This window comes from Gymnoscopelus braueri, assembly GCF_963280865.1.
Source record: "Gymnoscopelus braueri genome assembly, chromosome: 15".
Lineage (NCBI taxonomy): Eukaryota > Metazoa > Chordata > Actinopteri > Myctophiformes > Myctophidae > Gymnoscopelus > Gymnoscopelus braueri.
In genome coordinates this window covers 19,213,318-19,234,002 of record NC_137620.1, presented here as the reverse complement: position 1 = coordinate 19,234,002, position 20,685 = coordinate 19,213,318, and the positions used below count along the sequence as shown (strand labels likewise).

At 43.0% G+C, this 20,685-nt stretch overlaps 1 protein-coding gene across 1 annotated transcript; it reads left to right on the top strand.

The window, feature by feature from the left end:
* The first annotated feature begins 300 nt into the window (after positions 1-300).
* klc2 (kinesin light chain 2) lies at positions 301-18,477 on the top strand. The gene is made up of 14 exons (XM_080451537.1): positions 301-642; positions 4,655-4,910; positions 6,000-6,330; positions 7,225-7,441; positions 8,517-8,706; positions 9,948-10,121; positions 10,810-10,909; positions 12,063-12,112; positions 12,445-12,512; positions 13,709-13,817; positions 15,593-15,745; positions 17,136-17,260; positions 17,626-17,683; positions 17,822-18,477. Exons 2-14 carry the CDS (start codon positions 4,680-4,682, stop codon positions 17,903-17,905), a joined length of 1,890 nt encoding a protein of 629 aa, XP_080307663.1. The 5' UTR covers positions 301-642; positions 4,655-4,679; the 3' UTR covers positions 17,906-18,477.
* The last annotated feature ends 2,208 nt before the right edge of the window (positions 18,478-20,685 follow it).

Here is a 20,685-nt window from a genome sequence, read left to right as displayed (position 1 = left end):
GCAGCCTGCGCTACCGCGGGTGTTCAGGCAACGTATCGAAAGTACCATAGCGTTAAGGAGAACTCCTTCTAATCTAAATGCTATGGACCGCAGCTAGGGCTGCCGATGATGTCACGCAGACGCAGCACCCGGGGTTCTCTCTCTCTCTCTCTCTCTCTCTCTCTCTCTCTCTCTCTCTCTCTCTCTCTCTCTCTCTCATGCTGTGGATTCTGGGAGAAACTGTCGGCCAAACAGCCATCTTTCTCGCGTCTCGGCTGCTGTCATGGACCACAGAGCACATTGTATGAGATAAGAAACACACCACAGAGCAGCGTCGCTCCTTGATTCAAAGTTGTTGTAGGATGATGGACCCGCCACGTCGCGGACTTTAGCCTGCTGAATTATTACCGTATTTTTAAGTTTGACGGGGGTTTGGGGGAGAATAACCGAACGTTTAGCTGTTGTTATACTGTTAACCGTCCGGGGGGGCAAGTGGATCGTTAGACACACGTAAAACTACACGATCATCAATTCATCATCATCTGTACTACAGTACATCCTCATAATCGCATCTTTAGACAGAGGCGTGGTTTGCATTGTGCTGTCACTGTGGGATTTCTCTTCATCGAGGAGGAGAGAGAGAGTGAGGCAGCAGACAGACAGGTAAACAACAACACTATTTTCTATACACTTTGTGAATGTTCTTTAAAAACACACCGAGGTGTGAGATATCATAATATGTGATACATGGCTGCAGGATCGCGGATGATCTGATCGGTTTCATTGACGTGGTTATAGTTTGTTGTCATCCGTTTATTGTGAATGATCGACGCAGCAGCAGCATCACAACAAAGGACACATCCAGCCTGAGGCGTCGGTGTAAAGGTAAAGCAGATGGACAGGGTGTTATATATATTAGCCTTGGATCAAGACTGTCATAGATGTATTTGATCGATTTTGACTTTTTTATTTTTACGATATAAAAATGTCAAAATCGATCAAATACATCTATGATACTCTTGATCTAAGGCTAGAGTTATATCAGCATGATGGGGCACTTTTTTAATATATAAAAGGGGACACCAGTGTTTACCAACACGGCTGATTCATTTAATAGAGGACATCATCATGTGTTGTTATGTAGCTGTTGTTGTTGAACGATCGGCTCTCTTGTGAAACGTATCCGTTTCTCTGTACAATGTTGCAGCTGTAAAGGGAAAATCGACATTGAATCGGCAACAATGTTACCATCAATAGTCTTTTATTATTGTGAGGGTTTTTCCCTTCAGTACAACTGCGCATCATTACAGTATTTATCATCGGTTGAGCTCGGGCCTAAAACCCGGCATCTATGTTTACAAACATCGGATCGGAACCCTTCTTTTAAAGTGTCTTCTAGCCATAGGCTGTAAAAGAAAACAATGGCAGACAGGGTATAGTTACAGTATGAGCTTTTATGTCATGATGAATCATGATATGGCAGGTTGATGCGTGATGATGATACGGCCATTTTCTATATTGGGACGATCCTCTCCTTTTATCGGTCACCTTTTAGCCTCGGATCGAAGACTATCATAGATGTATTTGATCGATTTTGACATTTGCATCATAGATACGAAAGTAAAAGTCTGATGACTCGATAAAATACATCTATGATGTCCCTTTCTTGATCCAAGGCTAGGTCACCTTGATTGATCTCCTGCCAAGCCTTTCTCCTCTGTTGAATCACCCATCAGGCCATTAATGGCACCGATGGGGGGGGGTTTAATGGCTGTAATGACCACCATGTTGACAGATCGATGCTTTGATGAGGAGATTGTTCCCGACGAATGCCTTTTTCTGGAGTTTCCCGGCGACATGGTGTCGCAAACTGGATAGAATGAAGGGGGAGCGTTGACATTGGTGCATTGCAGTCTATGGATGAGGAGGGGAGGAGGGTAGAGAGGAGGATGAGAGAGAGAAACTGTGTGTGTGGTGGGGGGGGGGGGTTGGGGTACAGGTGCGTGCAGAGGTGTAAAGTAACTAAGTACATTTACTCAAGTACTGTACTTAAGTACAATTTTGAGTTTTTTTTGTTTTTTACTTTACTGGAGTATTTCCTATTTTCAGTACTTTTACTTCTACTCCACTACATCTCAGAGGCAGATATTATGCTTTTACTCCACTACAACCATTTAAAACTTTAGTTACTTGTTACTTTGTAGATTTCGATTATTAATACAAAACATACATTAACCACTTCAGCCCTATATACATTTCGGCCATTTGAAAATAGCAGATCTACAAGCTCACAATGCGTCGCGATGCAATGCGTTGTGAGCTAGTAGATCTGCTGTTTTTATACATTTGAAAACTTGTGAAATGGCACATTCTGCATAATGAGTACTTTCTACTTTTGGTGCTTTAAGTACATTTTGATGCCAATACTTTTGTACGTTTACTCAAGTAAATTTAGAATTCCGGACTTTTACGTCTAACAGAGTGTTTCTACATTGCAGTATTGATACTTTTACTTAGATAAGAAATGTGCATACTTTCCCCCCCACCGAGTGCGTGTCCTCCATCAAGAGACAGAGAGAGAGAGAGGATGGGGCACGAAGTTGCACAATTGGCTTTTCTGTGCTGCTGCAATAAGGCCTTTGTTTACACAGTTTGTCAATAATACTGGACCCTCAGGAGTCTTGTAATGAGGAATAGATTGAGCGGCGTGTTGTTTCTGTATGTAGCAGAACAGAGCCTATGGTGGAAGATGCATGGATCATGTCAGATGACTTCATGGTTCTTTTCAAGGATTGTACCAGCATGTCATCATGTGCTTTAGGAGTGACTTTCACATGTACTGTAGCTGGCAATGAGGGAAACATGCCATAGAATTGCTCATTAAAGCTTTCTAGCTTTAATGATCTGATACTCTGTCTCTCCTCCCCTCTCTTCCCCACCCTCGGAGTGCTGACGTGTTTTAATCTAAATGGGTTGTGCTTAATCGTACGTACACACACACACACACACACACACACACACACACACACACACACACACACACACACACACACACACACACACACACACACACACACACACACACACACACACACACACACACACACACACACGCACACAGAGTGAGAGAGTGGTCCTACAGTACATTTTCTCTACTGTACTTATCCCTTTCCCTACAGAGAGCATCAGCATATACTGTATCATGTGATGAATGGTGATAAGGTAGTGCTCTGAAAGAGGCTAGCTGTCTATAAGCGTGTGTGTGTGTGTTTGTCTGGAGCTAATGCTGGACCGATCAGTGGCACATTTCCTGTGCAAATTGCCAGTACAGGATAACTTAATACTTCCAATCATTTTGTTGTCTCCGCCAGAGGTGGAGAGTATGTTTTCGTTCCCGTCCCCCTAGCCAAGCTAACATTGGTCAAGCTTCACGTGACACGTGACACGTGACAATATGTTGTCACCAATGCTTTTGATTGGCTAGCGAGACGCATGACGAAATAAAATCCTATGAATAGGTGTGTCACTTCAAAAAGCAATTTATGCTTTTTGAAGTGAGGTAACATTGGTCAAGCTAACATTGGTCAAGTGACACGTGACAATATGTAACATAAATAGGTAAGACAGGATTAATCAGGAACAGTACTGGCGGAGACCTGTGCTCCGAGGAGCACATTTTCTTGTTTCACATAATATCGTCTCTGTCGGGTGGAAACCGATGTCCAATGTCCAAATCTGTTACTTTTCAGGATTCAAAATCAAAAGTAGCGCTGCGTTTCAAGCTTGTAGATCTGCTACTTTTGATGCTGACACTATTGTATGATCAAGTAGGGCATTATTAATCTACGAAAAAAACACAAAAGGTTAAAATGTGGAGATAAGAGGTTTCTACCCGACCGCAACAACGATATGTTCTAAGGCACATTAGTTCCTACAACAACAATGCCTCACTACAAACCGAATAATGCACAAAAAAAATGTATGAAGAAAGAAAAAGCAAGCTTTCGTATGACAGAAACGGCAGCTTGTGCAGACCTTGGGCAACCAAACAGTCAGCCGGACAAGCCACAGTATAGAGCCACGGGGCGCAACACGAAGCCATGATGCACGTGGAGCGTCAAACAGACGGTCCAAGAACAAGTGCAAGGGTATAGGAGAAACCCAAGGACAGCAGGGACACCGACAGTCAAGCACATGAACCGCAGCGAAGCACAGGCAGCGAGGAACGCTATAGCAGTCGGATCAGCCTGACAGCTTGCCCAAATATATGGAGTATGTACGTCATTTAGGGGACTGACGTCACAGACGGGCCACAAGAAGACTGAGATAGACGTTGTTGGAGCCTGACTGTCTTGTTTAGGTTCAGTTTTATTAATATAGTCCCTTTTTTATTAGTAGCAACCAATATATCATAATACTGTACTACATACCAAACCGTATAGTTTGTCATTTTCGGTGAACCTCATATCATATTGTGATGTTTTCTTTGTGTTTTAGACACAAGCTTGGAAAAAATTGCTGTTTTGGCAGGACCGCTGTGAAGGTTTATGCTTACTCACGGTATAAATGGACAAAATGATGAAAATGATCCTCTCTCTCTCTGTCTTTGTCTCTCCCCCCTCTCTCTCTCTCCCGTCCTCCCTCACCTGTATCTGCCTCTCTCTCTCTCCTCCAGTGTGTGTGTGTTGTAAACCCAGGCGATGTCCACGATGGTGTATCCACGCGAAGAGGCCCTGCTGGAGCGACTGACCCAGGACGAGATCGTCCTCAACACCAAGGCCGTCATGCAGGGCCTGGAGACGCTCCGCGGGGAGCATGCCCAGCTGCTCACCTCCCTGCTGGACTGCACCCAGCCGCCCGCCGCACAGGAGAAGTCCGGGGTGCTCCGCAAGAGCCTGGAGGCCATCGAGCTGGGCCTCGGGGAGGCACAGGTAGGTGCACAGAGGAGAGAGGAGACAGATTCGTGGTGGTAGAAAATGGAAAGGGCAGACAAAAAGGATAGGGAGAGACAGGGTGCAAGGGACATGAAACTGAAGCCTGGCTTGTAACCGCGACTTTCAGTTCCGACCCTGATTGGCAAATTTGAAACCTGACCCGTTTTTTAAAATATTTTTGCATATTATCCCCAGACACCTGACCTGCCCGCCTCCCTTGCTCGCTCTCTTTTCGTCACAGAGCACCTAGTCACATACAGTATGCAGACTGCACACACCTGAGCACAAAGCTGTATGTGAAAATGTCCCGACCCCGAAACCAGATGCATTGTCATGACCCGTCAGGTAGAAGACCTCTATGAGGGATATGAATGGTGGAGGGTCTTCTTGACTCCCATGGAGCTGAGCGTGGGAAAGGCACATGTACAGTATGGGGAAGAGATGGAAGAGATAGCGAGAGAGGGTGGAGGGTGATGGAAAGAGAGAAGGGGAGAGAGACGAGGACTAGGGCCTCGAGGCCATCAACACCGATACAATAGGCATTGTGTGAACTGGTTTAATAGAGTTTCAAAGACTGTTCCCATGTTTCCACAGTGTGATTATATGCAAGATTAACGCTATAACATTTCACTGTGTGGACACATTCATAGGATGTTTGGTAGAATTTAAAGGGGAATTCCAAGTATGGGTATTTGTAGAAAAGGTTATAGGGTGCAAATAGGGTATAATAGGTCACAGTCGACTCAATGCAGATGGTCAGTCCAGAGCTGTAGCTGAGCAAAAGACATTCACTTCAACTGCTGGCTGCTATTTCTGTGCAGCGATGGCTTTGGCCAGCCACAGAGGGAGAAAATGATATTATACCTCCATCTGATCAAATCAATCTGGTAAATTATTTTACTATTGCTGTGCAGTAGAATTCCACTTTTAAGTTGAAAACAGGAGACCGTAGCCTTTTGGAAACCAACTCTTTAAACCGGGCAATCTTTTCAAATCCCCCCCCCTCCCCTTGCTCCTATCACCACCTCCATCCCTTCACTTTCCTCCACCTCCACGCCCCTCACCACCTCCATCCGTCTGGCCCAGGTGATCGTCGCCCTGTCGAGCCACCTGAGCGCCGTGGAGTCGGAGAAGCAGAAGCTGCGCGCCCAGGTGCGCCGGCTGTGCCAGGAGAACCAGTGGCTGCGGGACGAGCTGGCGGGCACGCAGCACAAGCTGCAGCGCAGCGAGCAGAGCGTCGCTCAGCTGGAGGAGGAGAAGAAGCACCTGGAGTTCATGAACCAGATCAAGAAGTTCGACGACGACGTCTCGCCCTCGGACGAGAAGAACCAGAGCGGCTCCGGAGGAGGGAGCGGGGGGGACAACTCCAAGGACAACTTGGACGACCTGTTCCCCAACGATGACGACCAGGGACCGGGTAGGTGATGATAGGCCTCAGTGGGAGGGGGATTTTACAGACGACCACAGACATGCGTATGCCCCATGGATTAAAGTTCTCAGTCACCACGGCTGATTTCAGTCATTTGGATTCAATAGAAGACAGCATGTCTTAGTACAACATTTTGTCAGGACGTGAGACTTTTTGCTTCAGTCAATGTATACCACATAGGCCTGGATATAGTGGTGAAATGATGATTAGATTCAGGAGGCGGTATATTTCAGTGGAGATGAGACTTCTCAGGAGGGCTTGGATGATGGATGACCACGATCAAGGTCTAACTCCCCTTTGATAATTTCCTCATTAGATTCAAGTTAAGCGTTCAGGACTACCAGAAATCTCTCTTCACTATGTTGCATATATTCTTAGCCCCTAGAGGGGTTATTATATAATGCGCTACTGCATCTTACCTTTTAAAGAGTCTTATACGGGGTCTTGAATGAGTAACACCATTTTACTGTCTGAAATGTGCAGTCTCATAATGAATGGTTGAGCATATCTGTTTTCTACTTTTATTTTAGCGCCTCAATGTTTAGTACCATCATGTCTTGCCAGTCAATGTATAATTGTTGGTATAGTTAATTTATTTTTGGTTAACCTTTCATTAAAACGACGCACATCCTCCGTCTTTGGTGCTGAGCCAATCTGCAAAAGCAGCAAAATCATAGAAAAAAAAGAAGGGCTCGCAACTCACTTTGAATGCTCCAAAAACTTTAATAAACAGCAGTCTTCTTCTGAAGAAGACCATAAGGTCAAAACGTTGTTTGTTGACCTTTAATTTTAAGCAATGTTCTTCATATTTAGACCCGAGGAACGATGTGTAACTTTACGCTTAACTCATGGTGCTATATCCATTCTCACGGTCCCCCACAGCCCAGCCCAGTGGAGAGGTGGCAGCCCAGCAGGGGGGCTACGAGATCCCGGCCCGCCTGAGGACCCTCCACAACCTGGTGATCCAGTACGCCTCCCAGGGCCGCTACGAGGTGGCCGTGCCCCTCTGCAAGCAGGCCCTGGAGGACCTGGAGAAGACCTCCGGACACGACCACCCGGACGTGGCCACCATGCTGAACATCCTGGCCCTGGTCTACAGGTGAGGAACAACAAAGGGCAGGTGGTGCTCGTCCTCAACGCCAGTGTATCTCAAACCTTTTTTGTTCCAAGAACCCCCAAAATTGATATGTATTTGGACACGGACCCCCATGAAGAGAACATTTAAAAAATTCAAATTATTCAACTTTCTTTCAAACCCTTTAAAGATTTATTTCAATTTTTCCATTTTTCCATTTTTCAAAAATGTTCAAAAATAGCAAATGTAGAAGCTCACAGCTCGCATGAAGTGACGCGCTGTGAGCTTGTATATCTGCTATTTTTTATAGCTAACATATAAATGGGTAAAAATGATTGTGATGCTGTGTCAACACATTTAGCTGGGGACCCCCTGGAACCCCCTCCAGGACCCCGCACCCCACTTTGAGAACCAATACTCAACACAGCCCCCACACACACACACACACACACACACACACACACACACACACACACACACACACACACACACACACACACACACACACACACACACACAGACACACACGCACACTTCCAGAAGCGATCTCGGAACGTTGTTGTGACAGTTATAGAATGATGTCAGGCTGTGGTAAATCTTGCACAGCCCCTTAGCGCTGTATGTACTGTACCAGAGCCATTGAGTTATAAATAGTTGTGTCGACGAGGGCTCAGAAACACTATTATATAGGTCATGTGGTTCATGTATTGTGTGTGCTTCATCATTAACACCCATAATGAGGATTAAAAGTTTAGGACTGTAGAGTGTTTGTATCTATTGTTGGTGTTACTTTCAAGTTCGTCTTGTTCTTGTTGTTACCTCTGAGCAAATTCCAAATCAGCTGTAAGTTGTTTTTGGAAATACATGGTTGAATATCGAATATTATACTGTATGAATATTCTTCGTTTACATGATCTGTCTTTGCTGTAAAATAATTTGCCTGATTGAGTGAACGGTGAGATGATGCATCTCAATGGCCCTGTATTGTACGAGATTCTACTGTACTTATACCATTAATGTTCATATAACGCAAAATCTCCGCACCGCGGCCTCGTCCATAAAGTGGCAGAACTAAACGTTGTTTCTCTTTGTCCGTCAGAGACCAGAACAAGTACAAGGAAGCGGCCCACCTTCTGAACGACGCCCTGGCCATCAGAGAGAAGACCCTGGGGAAGGACCACCCAGCCGTGGCCGCCACCCTCAACAACCTGGCCGTGCTCTATGGCAAGAGAGGCAAATACAAGGAGGCAGAGCCTCTCTGCAAGAGAGCCCTGGAAATCAGGGAGAAGGTGAGGAAGAACACATTGGCCCTACTGTACGCCTACACCTTAAATGTACTATACAGTACCGTGTATATTATGTGTCTATACTGGACACAAACCCTAGGATCCCTATTCTGGGGGGCGAACATTCGGCAACATAGTCTATGTACAGGGGTAGGCACCCTAAGGCATGGGTGCCAACATTGGCACAGGGGAGGGTAATCACTAGCACACTGGCATAAGTGTGAGAGAGAGGATTTTTGGTTTAAAATAAAACGTTTTTTTTGTTAAAGGCATACTAGGTAACGTTTTCAACAAAACTAAAGTTAAATTGTATATATTTTGTGAGTGGCAAAAGTTTCACAACACCCACTCCATGAATTTCACCCCCGGAAGCCTTTTATTTATATATTTACTATTGAACGGTGAAGGGGGGGACTTTCCCGGGGAAATGACGTCATCTGGCCGGAAAACGGAGGTGGAAATGCACTGGTTTCCTGTTTGGCCAGGAACTAACGCAACGGTTTCCTGTTTGGCCAGGAACTACCGCGCTTAAACAAAAAGGAACCTCACGCTGATTTTAAGAGAATGTAGGATTGGAAGATCGAAAAAGAACAGAAAAAGAAAGCACAGCTCATGGTAACTAATGCTCCACTGGCTAAGAGAAACGATCCGTAGATAGTATAAAACAATTAAAAGATCGCTTTTTGAAACGCTTCCGGCTTCCGGTGAAAACGAATGGAATTCTGGGTAATCGAGGACTAAGGAAATTGTATGCAGTGACGGTAGTGACCAGCAGAGGTTGCTAAAAATCGTTATTTGTGATTTTGCATTGTACAACTTTAAATGTAGTCAATTAAATTAAGTACCCACACATCTGTATTCAAATTACATCCTGCACATAATTCTACATTACGGTAATTCAAACTCTGATATCTGACGGGGGATTGATGATCTAGTCTAATGATCTATTCTATACAATGTCCTGATGTGAAAGAAAATATCTCAGGCAGAGAAAAAAATGTTTTTTATATCTATCGACAATCAAAATCTGCTGGAAATATTTTATTTTGATGTGGTGTGATGATTAAACTTAATGTTGACATGGCACACTGACTATCTAGAAAAATATGGCATTGGCACTTCATTTCAAAAAGGTTGCTGACCCCTGATCTATGAGCTCAGCTCACAACGCCACGTGTATGATTCAGTACATGCATGTACAGTATGATATGACTTGGGCCTTCCCTCTCCCTGAACATCCTCAGGTTCTGGGGAAGTACCACCCGGACGTGGCCAAGCAGCTGAACAACCTGGCCCTGCTGTGTCAGAACCAGGGGAAGTACGACGAGGTGGAGTACTACTACAGACGGGCCCTGGAGATCTACGAGTCCAAGCTGGGGGCCGACGACCCCAACGTGGCCAAGACCAAGAACAACCTGGTGAGGAGACCATGAGAGACACATTTATACGTAATCCTACAACAGGTAGTTCCGACCAAGCAATCTGATTGGTTGAATTAGGCTCTCTGCCCGTCATGACAGCACACCTAGCCGTTCTCAAATAAAACCAATCAAAATATAAAAATCAGCTAAGTGGCTAGTTTGCATGGAAAGTTTAGAGATGTAGTAGCTAAATATGGCATTATTTTTTTATCGAATATCTTAATTACAGTGAGATTGAGCTAATGGATAAGTTTTGTTTCTCTGTGTGTTCAGTTTGGGAAATGTTGTCTAGCGCACACTACAGCCATCTTAATGTTGAGTCTGGACTGGCAGAGTAAACATATTTTGAGAGCGAAATGCCCCACAATATGAATACATTTTAGATGTTTTATTTTGATGGTAACTGTTTGTACTGTATAATAGCAATATTACACTCAAGGGTGGCTTTAACGTGATTATTGGCACTTCAGTGATGCTTGCGGAACTCTGCTCCGCCTCGTTCCTGACCGAAGATATCTAGTCTATTGGCAAGCTCTATTTCCAATGTCAGATTGCTCCTTCCTGCTTGCACGTTTATTACTTTATACTTGAACATACAATACACCATTTTACTGAACATACCAACATTTTCAATCATACTAAAGCACTGTAAAGATTCACAAGTTTGGTATTTGTCCCATTTCAGGCCACATGTTACCTCAAGCAGGGGAAGTTCAAGGATGCCGAGTCTCTGTACAAAGAGATTCTGACCAGAGCGCACGAGAAGGAGTTTGGTTCTGTCAACAGTAAGTAGCCAACAGTCACCCTGCTGCTGAGCCAAACGCAAATTAGCTTAGCTGAGTTTTCCTGGTCAGCTTGACCAGAGAGTGCTCGCCTAAAGTGCTGTAATGGTGCTAGGAATGGCACAGGAACATTAGAACTGATCTCTGCAAAACTGAGACATTAATCAATCGGTAGGAGATGCACTCGTGGTGATAAAAGACCTGACCACCCAGGAATGGGGTTCCCTCTTTTGTTGTGCCCGATGATTCTTCTTTTTCTTTTTCCCTGTCAACTGATTTTTATTTTTTATTTTTATTTTTTTTGGGGGGGGGGGGTTATCTTCCTGATTGAGGGTCGAAGAGGATAGGGGGTGTTTGTTTCCCTTGTTAATTGTGAGCCTGTAAAGCCCTTGGAGACCGTAACGGTGAAATAAAGTTCTGCGTGAAAGAAAAACTCACAATCAGGGACAAATTGAATGAAGAATAATGTTCTGTATGGGCATTCAGATGGTCTTGTCTAAACCCTCGTATTGTCGTGTTGCTGCCCTGTGATTTGTGCCTTGTCATGCTTAGTTACCTTAACTGGGAAAAGGATTAAGTCTTGCTGTGTAACATATGCAAAGCGGCTTAATGGCTCTAAGCCTATCAACCCTTTACCAACTTACACGCTCAGCACATGAGTGACTTTGCACAAGATTGTCATAGCATACCCGTCCCTATATACTTTGTTGTATATCAAATAACAAAAATTGCCAATCTACAAGCTTGTTGCATTGCGTTGTGAGCTAGATTGGTTATTTTCACAGAATATCCGCCTATTTTTGCCAAATGTCACCTATTATTAACAGAATAGAGATGCTAGGTTCATGTGGTTAAATAGACAGATGCACACACATTATGCTATTATAGACTTTGGCCTCCATCAAATCACAAAGCTTACCGTGGGACCGATTATGTTTTCCTAATCGTATCCCTTGCGTATTCAAAGTAAATAAAGTCTACACACTGGTTCTCAGCTCCACTTTTTAATTGCGGCTTTCAACGTTTCGATCACAAGGTCTTCATCAGGAATGCGTATCCCAATGTACCCATTAATGCTGTTGCTATTCCAGACCCTTCCATTCTGTATAATATCCTATATTACACACTAATGCTCCATCTGTTTTTCCCGTTACAGATGACAACAAGCCCATCTGGATGCATGCCGAGGAGAGGGAGGAGAGCAAGGTTGGTAAATTAGACCGAACTGGCGTCTGTGCCCACGGGCATCTGTGCCCACTGAAGTCACCCAGATAACGTATTAGAGAGATGGATGAGATGACTAACTAAGACAGATGATGGCTGAACAGTAGACTGGAAATGTCAACATTTTAATAGGCTGTATAATAGAGTAATGGGTTGTACTTGACTTCATAAGACATTGCATCCCTGCATGCCTCTGTCTAACACTCTCTGTCTGTTTATCTGTCTGTCTCTCTGTCTTTTGTTTCTTCTGTCTCTCTGTCTCTCTCTCTATCTCTCTCTCTCTCTCTCCCCATCTATGTCTCTCTCTCTCTCAGGGTAAACGTAAGGACTCTGGTCCGTATGTAGAATATGGGAGTTGGTACAAGGCCTGCAAGGTAGACAGGTGAGTTTTGTCATTGTACATCCATAGCTAATGCTAATGCTTGACGGCGCCGTTCATAAAGTACCGAAGGCGGAACTGCATCAGGGTCATCTATCATCGGTTACATAACAGATGGACGTGTCGTACTTGAGTTGATTTCCTCGCCGGCGCGGCCTCTGGGTTTAGAACATTTGTAATCTCAGTTTCACCTGCTATGCCTTCATAGGAGTTCATGAATAGTCAAATAGTCAGCAAGTCTGGTTTCTGTGGGGAGCTGACACAGTATCACTCTTCTTAATTTGAAAGCGCAGAAAATAAATTAGATTCAGGTCACAACCACGTCTCCCTGTGCACCTAATATTGTAAAGTTTGTCTGCCTTCTGAGTGCATGCGTAAGGACAAGTGAAAGACAATTTCAGATGGCATAGCTTTATTTACATCTAAATTTGGTCCGCAGCAGAGCATGAAGCACAGCACAAGGACACAATGCATTGTGCTGTTAGCTCAGGTACTTTTGGCAAGTGACACCGTCATGCAAATCATACAAATGAAGGAGACGTACAGTACTAGAGTTCAAGTCCTTTGTATGTCAGCTATTAGAGTGCTCCAGTATCTTTGAGTTCAGTTGTTAACCACTTCAACCCTATATACTTAGCTGGCAGGGGTTCCCCAGGCGTCTATTGGTCCCCTACTTTTTCCTTTCAGTCGTTAACCACTTAAACCGGTGGTCCCCCAGGTGTCTGAACTTGGTCCCCTACTTTTTTCCTTCTACACTATATGTCTTCAGCCGACTGTTCGCTTAATATGACATGCCCAAAATAGGGACACTGCTGGGTCCATGTGGTTAAGAGGTGGCCCATAGAGTTGTTGTTGGAGAGAGGCTGAAGCGCAAGAGACGTCGACACATACTAGACTCTTGAACCACTTAAACCCTCTATGTCTCATCGACCGTAGTCCGAAAATAACCGAGCACAACGTGCTGCGACACGTTAAGAGCTTGTAGTTTGGCTATTTTTGGTGAATGTTCGCCCCCAGAGTAAAGATGCTATAGTGTTCATGTGGTCAAATGAATAATGTAAGGTGCAGACACTGACCCTCAAAAGAGGTTAAGCAGCATGGCGTGGGAAGTTGATCTGTCACAGTTACACAACCAGGGCATTTAGTTACACGCAATTAGTGATTATTAAGGTGTCAAATATTGCCTGTGTTTTGTGCAGCCCCACGGTCAATACCACCCTGAAGAGCCTGGGGGCGCTGTACCGCCGCCAGGGCAAACTGGAGGCCGCCGAGACGCTGGAGGAGTGTGCGTCCAAGACACGTAAACAGGTAAAACAGGTACTACGCAGACAGATACTCTGTATGTTCAGTGCAGTGTTGATTTTGACAGCACATTTTGATTTAGTCATAGTCTTTTGAATAAAATTCCTTTTTAGTTTTAGTCATATTTTAGTCATCTGAAATGTTTTAGTTTTTGTCTAGTTTTAGTCGACTAAATATCATGAGATTATAGTCGACTAAATCTACAGTTGATTTAGTCGACTAAAATGTATTTCGGCGGGCTGCGATGACGTAGTAATGCCCGACATGGTTGCATGCTGAAAATAGCCGATCTGCAAGCTCACAACGCGTCGCGCTGTGACGCGTTGTGAGCTTGTAGATCTGCTATTTTCAGAGTGCAACACCCGAGCGCAACCAAACATAAAATGACTTGTTTTAGTTCTACTGGATCTCCTAGTCCCTCCCTAACATTTTAGTCTAGTTTTTATTTGTTGACAAAATTGTCAATATATTAGTCTAGTTTTAAAACATGCTCACAATTGTGAGCATGTAGATCTCCATGTTTTGTAATGGAGCAGAAGGATTAAGTATCAAAAAATGAAAATACTCAGGTAAAGTAATTGTGCCTTAAATCTTTACTTAAAGGGACTACACCATGAATTTAAAAAATAATAATAATATTTAATATCATATTGTTTATGTCCCTCAAACGTTTTTCAAAAGGTTTGAGCCTAAATCAAGCCTCAGATATACTCATTCCAACTAACTTCTCTCTGGCTTATAAAGCACTTTCACCTGCAATACCACATTGTCCTGTTTGGCACGGGCGCTATTGAGCCAGTTTGTATGCATGTTATCTCCTGGTTCTGTGTGGAAAAAGTAAAAAAAAAAAAAAAAGAACTGGAACTGAAAAATGGGAGGAATTGTTCCCTGACGTGACGTAGGCAGCTGTGAAAGCCTGAGTGTTCAAACTGGGGTATTTTTGAGGATAGAAGAGAGGTAGGGGAGACCAAAAACACACAAAAAATAAGAAAAAGTTAAAATTCATGGTGTAGTCCCTTTAAGTACAGTACTTGAGTAACTATACTTAGTTACTTTCCACCACTGCGTATGATCAAATAGAATTACGGCTATTAGATGAGGAGTCCAGACCGTCGCTGTGGGTGGTTGAGCCAAGCAGTCTGATTGGTTGATTAGACATTCCAGCCATGCTGTAATGAGCCTATAAATACGCCAAACTGTTGTTTGTGAATCCGTTGCTAAGCTACAGGAGGCCATGGTGCTCGCTAACGCTTCTTCAGCTTTATTCATTCTATTGCGTGTAAAGTGTTCAGAGAGTACACACATTATATCGGGTTGAAACCTCATATGTCCAAAACCGTTACTTTTCAGGATTCAAATTCAAAAACGGCAAAAGTAGCAGATTTACAAGATGAAATGCGTCGCTTCACGCAGCGGTTTGAGCTTGTGGAATGTTTGGATGCTTTCGTATGACGCTGTAGTATGATCAAGTAGGGCGTTCATTTAAAAAAGAAAACAATATGCAGATGAGGAATTTCTGCCCGACACCGACAATATAAAAAGCTTGATTTACTGTATCCCTCACCACCACTTGTCTGTCTGTCTGTCTGTCTGTCTGTCTGTCTGTCTGTCTGTCTGTCTGTCTGTCTCTTGGTCTGTGTGTGTGTGTGTGTGTGTGTGTGTGTGTGTGTGTGTGTGTGTGTCTCTCTCTCCCTCTGTGTGTCTCTCTGTGTCTCTTACTCTCTCTCACTCTCTCTCCCTCTCTCTCTCTCTCTCTCTCTCCCTCTCTCTCTCTCTCCTAGGGTATCGATGCCATCAACCAGAGCAAGGTGGTGGAGCTGCTGAAGGATGGGGGGGTCGGAGGGGGCGACAGACGGCAGAGCAGGGACGGCATCAACGGGCCGGGGGGCCAGCGGGGGGACTGCGAGGGCGACGACTCGGCTGAATGGAACGGGGTCAGCTTATTGTTAAATGACTGCTAATGATGAATGACAGGCAAAATAATGTGAATGTCTAATAACTGCTGTTGTTGAAGGCCTTTTGTTGACTCCATTGTCATTGTCAATAGTGATATAACTACTAGTTATAATAATAATAAAACGCTGTGGGATAACTCGCTGTAGTAGGTCAGTTGCCTCCAGACATCTGTAATAGTCATTCTAACAACAATGATTCTCTTAATTAATTTACAAAAGAGGTAAAGAATAATGGTAAAGAGCATAGGTTTATCTAGGTCATTAAGTACAGTAAGCTCCCTACATACTGCACTTTCAGTCATCATGTCTTCTATGGAAGTATGCCATGCACCAAAAATAGGATAGATCTACAATATAGATCGCCTATTTTTGGTTATTCGCTATTTTAAGACTAAAGAGTATTTGTAGTGGTCAAACTAGCAATAGAATGCATGTTCAGTCTTCCATAAAATCCTAATGATCTCCGATATTTCATAAAAGCAAAGGTTAACCCTCTGAGCATCTGGCATTTTGATTTAACCACTTAAACTCCATACTGTTGACCGGAGTCCCTCAGGGCTCTGTACTAGCGTTTTTCAGTTTTCTGTGTGGGGAAAGCTGAAAATTCGCTGAAAATAGCTATTTCAAAAGCTTTCCCAACAATACGGATGCTGGGGTTTAAGTGGTTAAAATACAAAATTACTATCCTTTTTTTTTGTCAGGGCTGGTATGGCCGACTTAACATCTTTCTTCAACTGGTAGGCTGTATGCCTACCAAAACATCATAATTCTATATATTGTGGTAATTCTTTATGAAAAACATCACTTGTGTGTTTGTGTGTGTGTGTGTGTGGGGGGGGAGATTCATTTCACGCTGTTTCACAAATCGCATATTAGGACTTGGCCCAACAAAAATGTTTCAGTCGAGAGATTTTATTTTTGCTTTAATCCATGAATGTGTTTGTCGGCTCATCCGTCCCCCACCCTCTCTTCAAGGTTATAATAGTTTTGGATTTTTCTAGTTTTAGTTAGTTTTTATTAGTCTTAGTGTTAGTTTTAGTTTTTTTATACTTATTTTTTTTAATTGTCAGGTGCAGGATTGAAAAGGTAAGCATTGTGTAATAAAAACTGAACACAAGATAGCATTTAAATTTGTATTCAGTTACAGATGAACCACCAACCATCCACAAACGAAAACGGGCATTTTGTCTACAATTTCAGTTTGTTTCAGTTAGTTCTGTAAACACAATACTTTCAGTTAGTCATCGGCTTTTTTTTTATTGTAGTTTTTATTTAGTTCAGTTAACGGAAAAGTTTTTTAAATTTTAGTTTTCGTTATTTGGTTAGTTTTCATCAACTATAATAACCTTGCGCTCTCTTACCCCAGCAGGACGGCAGCGGGTCTCTGCGTCGCAGTGGCTCGTTCGGTAAGATCCGTGACGCCCTGAGGAGGAGCAGTGAGATGCTGGTCAAGAAGCTGCAGGGGAGCGGACCGCAAGAGCCCCGCAACGCCGGGTGAGACCAGTGTAATGAATGAGTGTCAAACGAGATAAAATAACAACAAAAACAGCAGCAACATCAAGGTGCTGAGCATTTTTTAAGATGCTAGTTAAAAGCTGGGTTTTCAGTTGAGGCTTAAAATTGGGAAAAGATCCAGATTGTGGTTAGGATTAGGCATACAGAGGTTAGAGTTTAGGGTTTGGAGTTATGCATGATTTTATCTACAAGCTCACAACGAGGCGTCAATACTATCTTCTGCTTCAGAGTTATAGTAATACATGCATTCAGAGACCATGTGATGCTTGTGTGCCGTCAGTGAGAGGGGCTACTGTTTTTGCCCTGACTCATCTGGGTGTTGTGTTGTGTTGCTCCCCTCTCAGAATGAAGAGAGCCAGCTCCCTCAACTTCCTCAACAAGAGTATAGAGGAAACCACACAGGTACGTGTGTTTGTGAAAGTTAGCGTCACTGATGTCGGCTTCAGTTGTATTGTTCAAAATAACAAAAAATATGTTTAAATTGTGTATGTGTTTAGTTCTTAAATCTTGTTCTTCTTTCCGTTATTCGTCTGTTTTTAGGATGCCAACAACGGCCTATCAGATTGCAGGGGACTGAGTGCCAGTAACGTGGACCTGACAAGACGCAGCTCCCTGATTGGTTAGAGAGAGACAGTAGGTGGGACTAGAGAGAAAGGCATGGCCCAATGAGGAGGAGAGGCTATGTGCAGCTGGGTCTGATCACATGACGACACAACGAAGGTCAAACAAAATATTTTTTAAAGAACAATGGAAGAAAAAATACATTACATGCCATGGCTTTTAAGACATAGAAAGTGCTGTGTCTGCATTGCTGTACAATTTGCTGGCATCGATCAAAACTGTTACAGAAGCGAAAATATTTAGGTACGCATTATCGGCATGCTGCTTACTAGAAAGTGGAATGTCTGCACTTGACCCCTCCGTCCTTTAGGCGTAGCGCCGTGACAAGCTAGCATATGGTGTTCACTTTGTGTGCAGTTATGTGGTTATGTGATTATCTACTCACTCTTGTGCAGACACTCAACCTTAGGTAGGCTAAATGTACTCCAGTCTTTTGGTTTTTGAAGAAAAGCATCGCACACCTTGTATTCCACTAGTAGCATGAATTACTTGCTAATGCAAACCACCCACGGAATGGTTATATCACAAATGCTAAAACTGTATGATTCACCTAGATTTTAAACACGAGAGAGAGAGAGAGAGAGAAAAAAAACGGAGGTAGATAACAGTTATTGGGAAACAGAAGAGGGAGAAAAAAAACAAGCAGTCTTCATTGGGGGGAGATTTCAACAGCTCTAACCAGTTCAACCTCACTTTCTGCCTTTTTATGTATATACAGGTTTAAATTATATGAAATTAATGTTTTCTTTGTTTTTGTATATAGTGCACATGATTTATTTTTGTCTTTGTTTGGTTTACACTGCATTGAGTTGAAGATGACCTCATTTTGGAACTGACTGGAACAATACTTTGTGTAAAGGAAAAATGTGAGAGGGGGGTGGGGTTAGGAAAGGAAGTAAGGAAAGTGCATGATGCAGGCACTTGTGTTTTGCCAGGGAGAGAAGTGATACGAAGGGAAGGAATGAAGGAGACAAATGTATCCTTGAAGGAAGTGGATTCAGCCACTTTATTCATGGCTCATCCCAGAAAGAAAAAAGACTGTAAATACTGACTTGGGATAAACTGTGTAACTCAGTCAGTGAGGCCTGTAGACCTGCTGAACCAGCTACCAGTAGTTAAAAGACAAGAGCCATAGAGAAAGTCTGGCCATCAAGGTTTCAACCAAAACCATTTTGATGCACTTCCTGGCATGATGATATACTACTGGTAGTGACCATATTACTGTCTGCAGGACAATGTGGGCCAAAGGTTTTCACTGAAGGATCCAAACACCAAATCCTCAGTGTTACTGTAATTTGCGTTTTGTACGGGTCCATTTGGGTAGATTTTACAGTGCTCCTCTCTTAACCACACCTGGGTCAAATTATATTAGCAAATAGTGACTTTGTTTTAATAACTGTGGGGTGTCAAATGGGTGGAGTTTGCTGCATAGAACAATACAATGAATGCGTGTGTAGAAAATGCAGGAACATTTCTTAAAGGCAATTGTTGTTGTTGTTTTTTAAATCAATTTTACTTTTCTGTGATTGACTACTTTTCTGAAACCCCACCCATCCGCCACTCCATGTAGGGTAAAAACAATGAAGTATTTATAATACAATTTGTCATATCAACCCAGGTCTAATTATGGCAGGTATAGGTTTTTTCTCAAGGTAAAATGTTAATCTTTGCTGCCTACTAGCCTGAATCATGCTGGGTAAAATAAAAAAGAATACTGAGCTTGACGTACTAATCACACACGTTTACAATCAAACATCAAAGTTAGAGCTCTGGGAATATTTATGAATATATCTGACCCTAAATCAATTGTAAAAGCCACCATCGTGTTGCAATGGTGGTATGCCCTGGAAGCTGATGCCGAGCATCAGATATAGGAGTATAAATACACTGTCAGGGTTGAGGTCTGAAGTTGTTTCATTCCTTATTTCCTTCATTTTGTATCAAATGGTCCCACCATTTTTATGTTTACTGCGAAGGATTTGTTTGGTCTAAATCAATTACTTGCTAACAAATCTGACCAATGACCGTCCTTAACCATTTTGTCGTCATGGCAAATATTTTGTGTGCTAAAATGGACTACTGCGTCCAAGGCGCTGACTATTGAATGGCTGGTTGTTTTGAATGTGAAATCTTTACTGTACATTGGGGTGAGGGGTATCATGTGTTTGGTTTGACTTTCTTTTTGTGTTGTTTTATTTAATAAGTTGGGAGTTTAAAAAAACATCTCCAAAACAAGACCAAAAGTAAAAGATTTGTCCACAGAATGTACGTCTTATGTGACAGGGTTGAAAGATGACTCGGTGAAATGACATCACCTTCTGAATTAAAGGCCGTACATTTTCTATAACTGTAAATGTCAGAAAGTCAATAATCTGATTGTCTTGTTTCATAGTCTCTTGTTCCTTGGCCTTGTTCGTTGACATTTATTGCTAGAGATCAAGAAAGGTCAGATCTAGACAAATCATAATGGAAGTGTTTTTTTTTTAAGCGAGAGGAACACAAATATCTCAACAGGCTTTCGGTTAACGTTGGTGCATGCACACCATCGCGATATGCCAAGATAATCGATGTTCCCTCCTTTTATTAAAACAAATTAGGTCGTGGCTCATGAACCGGTACCCAATTTAGACTGGATTTCCACAATGATTTTATGGGTACGATGCTGCTGGTTCAGGAGTCATGACCAACAAATGATCCACTGTGAATGTGACCCCGACTTGAATAGTAATGTAGCCGAGTCTACTTTCTAAGTCCTTTTCATAAACAGCTTCTGATTGTGCTGT